The sequence below is a fragment of the Myotis yumanensis genome, unplaced genomic scaffold (genome assembly GCF_028538775.1).
Source record: "Myotis yumanensis isolate MYYU_CA2020_CCGP unplaced genomic scaffold, mMyoYum1.0.hap1 SCAF_10, whole genome shotgun sequence".
Classification (NCBI taxonomy): Eukaryota; Metazoa; Chordata; class Mammalia; order Chiroptera; family Vespertilionidae; genus Myotis; species Myotis yumanensis.
The window spans coordinates 78340210-78353160 of NW_027223761.1; the positions used below are offsets into that span (position 1 = coordinate 78340210).

Genomic DNA, 12951 nt, shown 5'->3' on the forward strand with positions numbered 1-12951 from the left:
AACTTGTTGTTCCACTTATTTATGCATTCCTTATATGTGCCCTGACCAGGGATCAAACACATAACCCTGGCATATTGGGACAACGCTCTAACCAACTGAGCTGCCTGGTCAGGGCCTTGGCAGCTGTTTTTAAATGTGATATAACTGATTCTGAATTGGTGGCCAAGATTAAGAATTACTGAAGCAACCTTGCAAAAGAGATTAACAAACATAAGTTCTTTGAAAACACCAAATAAAAGCATTCTTACAGAACACAAACAATTCTAGGCTTAGATGGTTTCAATGATGAATTCTCCTGGATATTAAGGAAGAAATAGTTCTACATTACTAAAACTCTTTCAGAGAATAGAAAATGGGAGAACATTTCCCAAGTCCATATAAGAAAAAAAAATCAAAGGCCAATATTTCATGAATATATATGTAAAAATTATACATATACTAGAGGCCCAGTGTATGAAATTCGTCGGGGGGGGAGGGGCAGGGGTTGGGGGGGAGGGGTGTCCCCTCAGCCAGGCCTGCATCCTCTCACAATCCAGGACCACTGGCTCCTAACCGCTTGCCTGCCTGCCTGCCTGCCTGACTGCCCCTAACCACTCGCCTGCCTGCCTGATTGCCCAACTGCTTGCCTGCCTGCCTGCCTGAATGCCCTACCCACTCTCCTAATTGCCCCAACCACCTCTGCCTCAGCCCCCGCCGCTGCAGCTTTCATCTGGAAGGATGTCCCGAATGACATCCGGAAGGTTGTTCAGCTGTCTGGTCTGATTAGCATATTACACTTTTATTATTTATAGATGAAAAATAAATCCCAAATACAGGTAATTACGTTATGATGAAATTCAGTTTACTCTGGCAACACATAGTTTAACATTTAAAAATTGATAATGTAATTCACATATGAGAAAAATAAAGGAAAAGGCCCATGTAATCATTTTAAGATAAGAACATTTGATAAATTTCAATATGCATTCAAAACTTTAAAACTCTTTGCAAACTAGGAATTGAAGGAATCAGTCTTTATACAATAAACAGAATTTACAAAAAAGCCTTTATCATACTTAATAGTAAAATATTGAAAACTTTTTACCCTAATATTATTATGGGAGGAGGAAGCCCACTATTGCCACTTCTATTCAGTGTTTTATCAGAGGTCCTAGTGTGACCAGATAAGAAAAATGAATGTTATAAGAACTTGAAATAAATTTAAAAAGTCATCATTCACAGATAGCATAATTGTGTACATAGAAAATCTAAAAAGAAACCAAACTACTGATAATCAATTTGGTTTTAGATACCAGCACAATAAAAAAAAATTGAAATTTTAAAAATGAGATTTACAATAGCTTGAACACACCCAGAAATAAATTTTATGGAAGGTGTGGAAGACTTTTATACAGAAAATAAAAACCTAAATAAATAGAACATACCATGTTCATAGATCAGAGGATATTCTCTCCAAATTATCTATAGTCACTATGAATCTAACCACAACCCCTGGAGATTTATGTGTGCATGTATGAAATTGACTAACTGATTCTAAAATTTATATGGAAATATAAAAGATCAAGACTAGCCAAGATGCTCTTGAAGAATTCAAAACTGGATTAATTTATTGTACTGGAAATCAAGATTTCTAAGTAGTTCAGACAGTGTGATGGTATAAGCAGACAAAACAGCCCAGAAACAGCCCCCTATGTAGACCCTTGATCAATGACAAAGGTATAGCACTGGGAAATAGAGTTTTCAATAAATGGTTTGAGTCAATAGCTAACTGTGAAATGTAAAATAGTAAGATAACAGATATCTTTATGACCTTGGTAACAATTTCCTCAAATTGGCCATAGTAGGCATTAACTATGAAGGAAAAGACTGATAAATTGGAGTACATTAACATAAACGTATTTTAATTGAAAGATATCAAGAGTGCAAAACCAGAGTGGGAAAAGATATATGCAATGCATATAACCAAAAGCTTTCATAACTGGAATATTCTTTACTTATATCTATATACTAGGGGCCCAGTACATGAATTCATGCACCTTGAAAGGAACTGTGAGGCTGTGATGGGCACAAGGGTGGGTCTTGGCCCATCCTCTGCTCCCCCACCCAGCCCCTCCTGCTGGTCCCCGCATCCCATCTGCTGGCAGCCCTGCTCTTGCCACCGCAGCTCTCAGGAGCTGACAGCGCTGGCCCTGCTTGCACCTGCTGACGGCGCAGAGCGATTGGGGCCAGCGCTGTCAGCGGGTGTGAGCACGGTGCATGGGTGCAAAGAATTTTCAGTAACCACCAGAGGCTCACTCTGAAGACAGAGACCAGCGCCCTGCCTTGGTCTGGCACCCCCGCTCACCTGCTCCACCATCCCGCCACGGCCAACGCCCACCATGTTCTGTGCTCTGCCGCCTGCTGCCGATGCCCGCCATGTTCCACGCACGCTCCCTGGTAGTCAGCACATGTCATAGTGACTGGTTGTTTGGTTTTTCCACTGTTAGATCTATTTGCATATTAGTCCTTTATTGTATAGAATATAAAAGGCTAATATGCTAAGTGTCTGACAATCCGACCAGTCACTATGATGCGCACTGATCACCAGGGGGCAGATGCTCAATGCAGGAGCTGCCGTAATGTGCACTGGCCAGCTGATGATGATAAAGCAATTCTCGGCTTCCCCCAAGTGTGACACAGGTCCCGCTACCACCCCAGAGTGACAGCCCACCAAATCACAGCCAATGCTGCCAAGACCCCAGGGCGCAAAATGCGGCCCACAGCCCAGCCCAGCCTGGAAACAGTAGCTGTGGGTGCCGGGTGATAATGTCATGTAGCAACACCCAGCTTCCTCTCCCTAGCAACAGGCCATTTAACAATAAACGGCACCATGGACCTGGCGCCCACAAAGCAACACTCAGCTTCCCCCAAGTGGGACACAGGCCCCGCCACCACCCTGGAGTGACACTCCACTAACTTGCTGCCGACGCTCCCGAGACCCCATGGCTCAAAATGCGACCCACAGCCCAGCCCAGAAACTGTGGCTGTGGGCAGCGAGTAATGATGTCACATAGCAACGACTGGCTTCCTCTCCCTAGCGACTAGTCTCCTTGGAGTTTCTTCAGCCTGGGAACACGACTTGGATTATAGCCAGGTGGAAACATTTTACACTGTAACCAAATGTCTGTGAAGCATTTTCCCATGCCTCATCTCATTTGATCCTCATAGAAGTCCTGGAGTAGGTAGATAGGAGACTCAGTGGGATCCTATTTTCTTTTTATTAGCCAGAAAGTGGAGATTTAGAAAGTTTAGAAATGGTGGAACTTGAAAATGACTTCAGGTTTCTCACAGCGCAAAATATCGTCAAACACTGCTGCAGTTAAATATTTTACCCTTTGTTCTCCCTGCGTGATCTACAATAATCTGCTTCGTGTTGATATTTACTGCTGTGTTGCTGACAATTACCTGACAGAGAAGTTGGGGTGCTTCACTGGGCTGGAAAAAGTTTAGCTAAATCAGAAAGCAGGTCTAATTAAGCAAGTTTATCTATATATATATAAAGCTCTCACTGGCACCAATTGCACAGGTGTGTTTTGATCTGTCATTGTTGATCGTGAATTTGGTTGACACTTCTATTATAGAGAAAGGGTGAATAGTGATATTCAAATATTTCTTCTAATTAATTTCCTTTCAATGTGCACGAGTTCATGCACTGGGCCACTCTAGTAAAGCAATAAGTAAACGATAGTAAATTCAATAAAGTGGACCAAAGACTTAAATAGGTATTTCATAAAAGACTATAGACAAAGGCCACTAAGTAGATAGAGATGCTCAACATTATTAGCACCTGAGAAATGCAAATTAAAACATCATCACACATCTATCAGAAAGGTAAATTAAAAAATATTGACAAAAGCAAATCTTGACAAGGATATAGGGCAACACTGACTCTTATAAACTGCTGGTGGGCGTTTAAGCTGGTGAAAGTGCATTGGAAAACTGCTTGGCAGTACCCAATAAAGATTTATCTATCTATTTCCATGACCCAACGATTTCACTTATAGTTACGTACCAACAGAAATGCACTCCTGTGTGCATCAAAAGACATACATTTAATGTTCCTGGTAGGAGTATGGGTAGTAGCCAGGAACTGGAAACAACTCAAATAAAATTAGGGAATAAATTAAAAGATATTTAACCACCAAACAGTGAAAATGAATAAACTATAGCTACAATTAATTCCCCCTTCTGTCCTATCCCTGCTACATCCCAGGGCCATATTCAATACTAGACTCTAGTTTATTCATTATTTAAATTGTCCTATGTATCCACTTCACATCTATGAGCTTACATGCCTCATAGTTCTTTAAGGAGCTAACAATTCCAAACAGAGGAGGACTGCAATTCCAGTTAGCCAGAAGCCTAAACCCAGTCTTAAGGGGATTTATGCTGAGGTCAATAAGTACCCTGCCCAAACTCTTGAATCATTTTAGCTAAGGGTCACATAGGTTTCTTCCTCCTCCTCCCACTCTCCTCATTCTTTTTACACAACCCTTTAAACACGTAAGTCATTCCTAGCTTGAGGCAGTTTGTGAACTCTAAGAAACCAGGCTGACCAAAGGAAGCCAGCTAATGTGAGGAAAAAGAAATTACTTCTCAGCACGCACCCCCCACCCCCCGCCCCCCAGCCCCCGTGGTGTGAGTCCCAAGCTCGAAAACTACTCAACACTGCACACTAAAGACAGCCATCTATTCCTTCCTTGGACAACTGTAGATTCCCAGTACCTGACCAGAAAATAACTAATGTGGAAAGGTTCAAAGCAAAAGATTTTACAAGACTACCCAGTACAGCTAAGCAGTTGTTAAAAGCACAGGCTGTGAAGTGAGACCACCAAGGGTTAGTGTCCTGGCTCCACAGCTTATGACATCTGACCCACCATCATCCCAGGTTATATGAAGTGAAATAATACAACTGTGCACAGTATTCAATAATGACAGGGATTTAAAAGTGAAAGGCAAATGGTTTATAATTTTAAACAGTAAAAGGTAATCAATAGGTAAGATAATTGATTGATTTCCCATGAAACACATCTTTGCAGTAACCTTAAAGCACAGATACCTCTGAATATCTATAAAATATGACCAAACCATTAATTTAATAAAAACATAAAAAATTCAGCTAAAAACATGTTTTTCCTTCTAAGTTTGACAAATACAAAGTGGATCACTTACATGCAATACCAGTAAATGAGATGGTGCTGCTCAAGAAGGCCTGTTTCGTGCTCTTATTTTATCCCCATTAAGCTTCTTAACCCTTTAATCTACTTTTTTCTTTTAAAAAAGAAAAACTGACACATGACAAATGCTTACCAAGTCCTTCCATTTCCAAAATAGAAGACATATATGTAAATAAAGGCCTTCCTGCACACCAGAGGTAAAACAAATTCTTTTATTGCACATTTATAAAATCTGCATAGTGGTATCAAGTGTTCTTCTCTCCCACAATTCCTTTAATTTGAAAATTCCGTTAAAATACAATATCCAAACTGGAGCCTTTTAAAAATGGTCAACAGGAGATAGTTCTCTAAATATACATAGATTTTTTTTTTTCTTTTTACAAACCCACATCCTTTATTTTTCCAAAACAAAAAGGGAGAGGGCATCAAAATGTTCTTTTGGGTCAGCAGCAGCCTTAGACATGTCTCTGACAATTTTCAGGCCCTAGAAAATTAAATGGTTAACAATCATAAAAATGCCATCTTTAACCATCAGTTTGATCTCTGTTTCTATGGACCTGTTTTTGTTTTGTTTTGTTGGGGATGGTGGTGCTGGGAGGGATGAGTGAAACAGGTAAAGGGAGATATAGCCAGTAATATTGTGGGAAGTTTGCATGGTGACAGATGGTCACTAGACTTAGCACGATGATCACATCGTGGGTATATAAATGTCGAATCCCTACACTGTACACCTGAAACTAATATAATATTGTATACCAACTATACTTAAATTAAAAAAATAAAATAAAGGCTCCCTCACCAAAAAGAACAGGATCAACAGTAGAAACACCCGAGAGTTTACATACATTCACTTCCCCATTTAAAAGAGAAAACCACACAAACCCACTACCGTTAGTCAAGTTTCACAATGTTCTTCCATCTAAAGTCCTTAATGCTTTCCTTTCTGTCACTCAGGAGGTTTTCTGGTTTAATTAAAAATATAAATAAAAGAGAGAGAAAGAGAGGCAGCTTTCTTCTGACTTTGCCGCATCTTCTGGCCACAGGACCTTGTATTCTACCCACACATAAAAGGGCAGTGGTTCATCAGCAACCCGACTTGCCATCCTGCCAAGAGCCAGGCAAGGTTTCTATTTCTTATCTCTGGCAGGTAAGATTTTTCAAATGTCATCTGTAATGAGGAGGAGCTGTTCATCTGGCTCAGGTTCCGATGACTCACCCTTCTATTCTACTGTCAAAAACACTGATGGCTGAAGGGCAATTTAAAAAGTGGCAGAGGCTTAGAAAAGCACACGCATTCCCGTGGGTAGAAGAGGCCCCCTCGGGTCTCCCGCATAATTCAACACCCCGCGCGCTGCTCCTGCCTCTTTCAGGAAAGCCTCGGTAGTGAGTCTGCTCTGAAAAGGGCAGTTTTATGTCCAATCCTGTTACACACACAGCATGGTTGGGGTCTGGATCTGGATCTTCCTTTTCACCTAATTCCTCTCCCAAGGTAAACACTGGGCAACAGACTTCTGTTCAATGGGCAGGCAACCAAGACCAGGGCAGGCCCTGAACACATGACCGCTTACTTCACGGTCACAGCTGAAACCCCTTGAATCGACTCCATGACGGCTGCAAACCGGCTGCAAAGGTCATAGGGAGAATTGGGTCGAATAGTTGGAGGCTCCTTCAATACAATGATTTCTGCAGAAGGATCTAGAAGCCTGGGTAGAAATTCTCCTAAGCACAGCTGCAGATTCTCTGTGGAGAGAAAATGACCGTTACATATTCAGCTAAGTAGAACTCTAGTGAAAACTAATTAAGTCTGAAACTCTATGGGAAGACCCTCCAGGCAGCCCACTACCCAACCGCAGAGCATTGCTCTGGCCAACTAACAACAGATGGTGACGGCCTCAGGCCCCTCCAGGAGCAAAGACCGACTTGTCAGGTACACCAGAGCTTCAGGTCGAGCTGCCCGCCACCTGGCATATGGAAGAACCACACTGTGCTGACTTATTTACTGACAGGACAGATCTTCCAATCATCCTTTTAAACTTTGAGAAAGCAGATGTAACACTCTGTACCATAAATATAAGGGTGCGATTGTCTTTCAAATGATTAAAATATACAGTGTGTGCACAGTGCACTAAATACAGCCATATATCACACATGGCCTACACAGAAATTGAAGACATTAAAAGGAAAGTCACACCTACTAATTACAATAGAATTTTCAATAAATACTATAAACTTGAGGACTTTAAAAGTCAATAGAATATATATACATATATTATAAATATATTTTTATTGATTTCAGAGAGGAAGGGAGAGGGAGAGAGATAGAAACATCTATGATGAGAGAGAATCCTGTACACCCCCTACTGGGGATCGAGCCCGCAATCCAGCCCTTGACTGGTATCGAACCTGGGACCCTTCAGTCTGCAGATCGACGCTCTATTCACTGAGCCAAACCAGCTAGGGCAGTCAATAGAATATCTTTACATCAGTGAGAAACTAACAGAGAAGATTCATATTAGAATATACACCAACTTTCTAAGTCTATCAAACTCACCTAAAAATAACTAGGCTCACTCCCTAAAATACTTTGGACAAGCACATCAACTGGTTGCCTCCTGCATGGACTGGGGCCAGGGATCAAACCTACACCAGAGGTACATGCCCTTTACCAGGAATTGAACCCTTAACCCCTCTGTCCACAGGCTGGTGCTCTAACCACTGAGCAACTGGCCAGGGCGCAGCATGAATGGATTTTGATTTTTAAACTATGCAATTGGAGTCCAGATTTTGGCAACTGAAAAGTCATGGAGGTCGGACACTCCTGGAGAGCAGTGATGTTTCACGCAGGGCTTCCTGGTCGTCTGGAGACGCCTGAGCACCGCAGAGGAGGCAGGGAGGTTAGAGGAGCAGAGGCCCTGCTTCCCCACCTCAGTAGAGCAGGTCCACTTCTCACTCCCTAACCCCTGGGGCTCCCATAATCCTTTGACGAGGTTTGGCAACATGTGCTATAGAGTGAGCCCACTGTAATTTCTGTAATTCCCAAGAGCCTTAGAGATTACTGGGAGTGCTAAAAGCAACACACCTGCAATATCTTGCCCCAGGTAAGAGCACCAGTGTTTTCTCATGACCTCAATGGCATCCAGGTCATCCTTGGAGATGTCATTATTGATGATGAGGTGAATGCAGGGAATGATCAACTCATTCATCATATTAATGCCCTCTGTTACCGAGTGGTCATCATTGGTTTCAAAGAGAGAAGCCGCTTTGGCATTCAGCTCCTACAGATAAAAGAATGAAAAAAAGTCTGAAAAGATAAATAAGAACTTTAGAAGATCCTAACAAGTGGCTGCCAAACCTTACCGCCATTGGAATTGCTGGGGGAATCTCTACAACAGTGGCTCTCAACCTGTGGGTTGAGACCCCTTTGGCGGTCGAACGACCCTTTCACAGGGGTCGCCTAAGACCATCCTGCATATCAGATATTTACATTACGATTCATAACAGTAGAAACATTACAGTTATGAAATAGCAATGAAAATAATTTTATGGTTGGGTCACATGAGGAACTGTATTTAAAGGGCCAGAAGGTTGAGAACCACTGCTCTACAACCTATGTTGCTCCTCCTCCACCCATTAGCTGCTGTCATCGTATGCTGGGCACTGGGACTTGATAAAAGCTCCCAAGGTGATTCTTAGGCAGCTAAGCCTCTGACCCAACGGCCTAAACTTCCAAGTCAAGATCGTGCCTAACACCTGCTTCCACTAAATGTGGTTCTCAACCTTGGCTGCACATTAGAATCACCTGGGAATCCTTTTAAAATCCTGATTTCTGGGCCTCATCCTCTGGAAATTCTGTTTCTTTGTTACTAATGTTGTGGCCCCACCCCATAACAAAGAAACAGAATTTCCGGAGGATGAGGCCCAGAAACCAGGATTTTAAAAAGATTCCCAGGTGATTCTAATGTGCAGCCAAGGTTGAGAACCACTGGTCTATTCAATGGCCCTCTATCTCCACGGAGCATCAGAACCACCTGCAGAAGACAGGAGGCTGCGCAGGCCCCAGTCTGGCTGCCTGGGAGGGGCCTGTGTGTCATCCTCGTGTGAAAGTTCCCCGGGTGATTGTGGCGCACACTGAAGGTGGAGAGCCAGCCTGGGAACCAGCCAATTCACTATTACTGCCTACCTGTGGCAGCTGAGCAGGACAGGCCAAATGTAACCTGTGTTTGGTGACTTAAAAAATAAAAGTGTAGCTCTAATAAAATTCAGATACAGTGGGGCCTTGACTTACGAGTGTCCCGACTAACGAGTTTTTCGAGATACGAGCCGTCTCTCGGTCGATTTTTTGCTTTGAGTTGGGAGCTAAAATTCGGGTTACGAGCCAGCTTCAGATACCCCACCACTAGTTGGTGCAGCGAACGTCACAGTGAACGCCACAACATCAGCCCAGCATCACGTGTCTCACTCGTTCACTTTTGATTTGACATACGAGTAATTTGAGTTACGAGCTCCGTCACGGAACGAATTAAACTCGTAAGTCAAGGCCCCACTTACACCCAATTTACAAGCCTTTCTTCAGCTTCCAAACGCTCTGCCACACCTATAACCAGTACAGAAATCAAATATAAACCAGAACAAGAAGCTCTTGAGGTCAGTGTATGTCATGACTTAACCTCCTCCACTTGGTATAACAAGGCAGTGGTGGAAAGGCTGCCAGACCCCCGGGAGGGGGCGGGGCTCGGGAAAGATAAACACAGCACACAGCCTGCGGGCGAGCCTCCCTGTGTAGTTTTCTGAAGGGCGAGCACCGCTTTAAACCTGGGGTAGACGGAGGGGTGTCGGTCTGCCTTTCCTCGTGACTGCCAACTGTCAACAGGCCAGGAGGCCTTCCCTGGAGTGTGACAGCGACAACACCAGGAGGGCAGGCCAATTCTTATGGCTCCTAACTTAAAACCTGGAGTCTCTTTAGAAGTCACTAGAACTCTTATCTACCAGCAAGGAACACAGAAGAAACACTGCATTCCTTCAACACACATGTTTACTACGTTCCAAACACAGAGAACATGGCTAAGAGAAAATCTGTGCCCAAGGCCTCACAGGCTGGTAGGAAAGCAATGCGATGAAATGCAGGTACACGGGAAGAGCACAGAGAAAGGGGTAATCCATTCGCATCCCTCGTCTACCATGGTCTGAAGAAGAATGATATCCACTAAGCAATTTTAAATAATCTGTTCCAATGTTAAGCTCCTCGTGAGAGTTTGGGAAAACGTGAAACCTGCTGGAGACTAACTTGCTCCTGGCTTGCAGGACAGCGGTAAAGACAACGAGTAACAGAGATCTGAGGCGTTACAGACAAACACACCAGAAGGCATTTCCTTCGGTATAAAGCGATCACCGACTCCTTCACGCCGCGGCGGGGCCCCTTGGTCAGCAGAGTGGCGTTGCTCTGGTAGGCATACACCAGGTAGGAGAGGGCTTCTTGGTACCTTAGGAAATGGCAGATAACAACAGCTGAGTGTCCTCCAAAACCCAGGGCTTACCCCCCCCCCCCCCGCCCCCTCAGACAAGGACTTCCGTGGCTGCATTATGGAAGTCTGAAGGGAGGGGTGGCACCGAGGACTGGGAAAAGCCTGAGGACCAAAGACGGCAGCCAGTCTCAGCTCCTCCACAAACTGGCCCAAAACCCAAGACCAATCCTGAAAGCTCCCTGGGCTTGGGCTTCCTGACAAAGACGGGGACTAGATGCTCACTGAGGGCTGCACCAGCTCGCAGGTTCACTGAGTTCATCTTCATTTATCACAGAGGAAATCTGGCCACTGCATCTCTTTACTAATAAATCTATCACTACGTGAAGGGTGAGCACAGTGTGACATTCAGAGCAACACTACAGGCCAGGGGTCCTCAAACTATGGCCCGCGGGCCACATGCAAATACAAATATTGTATTTGTTCCCGTTTTGTTTTTTTACTTCAAAATAAGATAGGTGCAGTGTGCATAGGAATTTGTTTATAGTTTTTTTTTAAACTATAGCCCGGCCCTCCAACGGTCTGAGGGACAGTGAACTGGCCCCCTGTTTAAAAAGTTTGAGGACCCCTGCTAAGGGCAATACTGGGACAACAGAGGCACGCTGCGCACATGACAGGGTGGTGTATGCCCGTGACTCTCAGCATTCCTGGGTGGGGGTCGATAAATCAGAGTCCCCACCAACAGTCTTAGCAACATAAAAGGCCAACTTACTTTTCTTTTTGATAGAGTTCCAGGCCTGTCAGGAGATACACAGACACCTTTCGAAACAAACTATAATCTTCATGCCACCTCTGAAAAGGGATGACTCGTGTTAATGATTACGACCACAAACTACTGCCACACGGCCCACCACGTAAGTTTTACACTCTGTGCACATGTGGCCAGGCACAAAAGCAACAAACACAAAGATTTTCACATAGAAACATATTCAACATTTAGAACAAGTCCACTTTGACCTTAATTTTTAATGCCCTTTTCCTTCCACGGTATTTCATATGAGCTTTAGAATTTACCATCTTAATTTGCAGCACCCACGTCAGAGTCACTCTGCTCTGGTTTAAATGGATGACCTCTCTAGTTCTGAGGAAACCATCCAGATGTGGGGAAGATGAAAGGACAGGCCGCCCCGTCACAGGACAACACTCAAGCTCAGTGAGTGTGGTGGGCATAACACTGTTTTACGTACAATACAAAGCTTTAAAAAAAAACACTTGTAGTTACATATGCACTTTAATGCACAGAAATGGAATATCCAATATAAAAATATTATTTACAATATAGGAAACTGTATTATTTAAAACAAACCCAAACTGTGAGTTCAAGAATTATATGCCTAGAACAGGGCTAAAGCACATATTTAAGAAAAGTGCTGACTCATCTGATGAAGATGGAATAAAGAAGCCTGCTCTGCTGAGGGTAAGAAAAGATCATTCATCCATTCTTATTCAGGTGGTTTTTTTCAGGGGGGAGGACAAGTCACAGAATTGTAAGGTTTGCCTCAGGAATGAATGTTGGAGGCTTGGCAGATTTGAAGAAAAGACCTGACCTTGTACTCCTCCATATTCATGTCGTCTGGACCGATCTCCTTCAGCTTAGCCTGCGCCACCTTCATGATGCTGATGGACCTGTGTGTGACAAGGTTCAGGAAGCAGTGACAGCAGCCAGGGCACAGCTTCCCATCAGGGAAGGCAGCCACGCCAGGCCCAGAAGGAGGGGGGTTCATCTGAGTAGCCCCTTCTCACCTTTCATCATAGCTCAGATTTTTATCTGCAAACTGTTCCAGAAGGGTCCGCTCCACCACCCTTTTGGGTGCTTCATTCTGGAAGAAGTAGACGAGCACGTGCTGCAGCCGAGGGTCGCTGTGAGAGGAGGGCGCCTCCTTGGCCAGCTGGTAGAGCCTGGAGTACTCTTCGTGGAATGCCTAGGAAGACAGCTGGGAGTCAGAAAGGGCGCACCGTGGGCTCCTGCACAGACACTGATGCCTAAGGTGACAGAGGTCCCCTAACTCTGAGAAGACGCCTAAGAAACCCTCACTGAGGAATTACAGAGGCAACTATGGAGTCTGTAAGGCATTTGCATTTCGTAAGGGATGAAACTCTTCTAGCATCCTGGCATCAAGACATACCATATTCATAAGAGACAGTTTTTCATAAAGTTCTCAGAAAAAATATTTAGTTTTAATTATTTCAGGTATATCCTTGAGTCCCAGGGACCC

The 12951-nt window shown here is 43.9% G+C and overlaps 1 protein-coding gene across 6 annotated transcripts in view; it reads right to left on the bottom strand.

Moving 5' to 3' along the window:
• Nucleotides 1-5413: 5413 nt before the first annotated feature.
• Nucleotides 5414-12951, bottom strand: part of USP28 (ubiquitin specific peptidase 28) — a 70916-nt gene continuing 63378 nt past the window's right edge. For all 6 annotated transcript variants that reach the window (XM_070426078.1, XM_070426075.1, XM_070426077.1 and 3 more), the window contains 6 exons: nucleotides 12479-12657; nucleotides 12283-12361; nucleotides 11448-11527; nucleotides 10573-10696; nucleotides 8296-8491; nucleotides 5414-6956 (listed from right to left, as the gene is read on the bottom strand). In XM_070426078.1, the coding sequence (XP_070282179.1) occupies nucleotides 6781-6956; nucleotides 8296-8491; nucleotides 10573-10696; nucleotides 11448-11527; nucleotides 12283-12361; nucleotides 12479-12657 (834 nt within the window). In that variant the 3' untranslated portion in view covers nucleotides 5414-6780. The remainder of the gene's footprint in view (nucleotides 6957-8295; nucleotides 8492-10572; nucleotides 10697-11447; nucleotides 11528-12282; nucleotides 12362-12478; nucleotides 12658-12951) is intronic.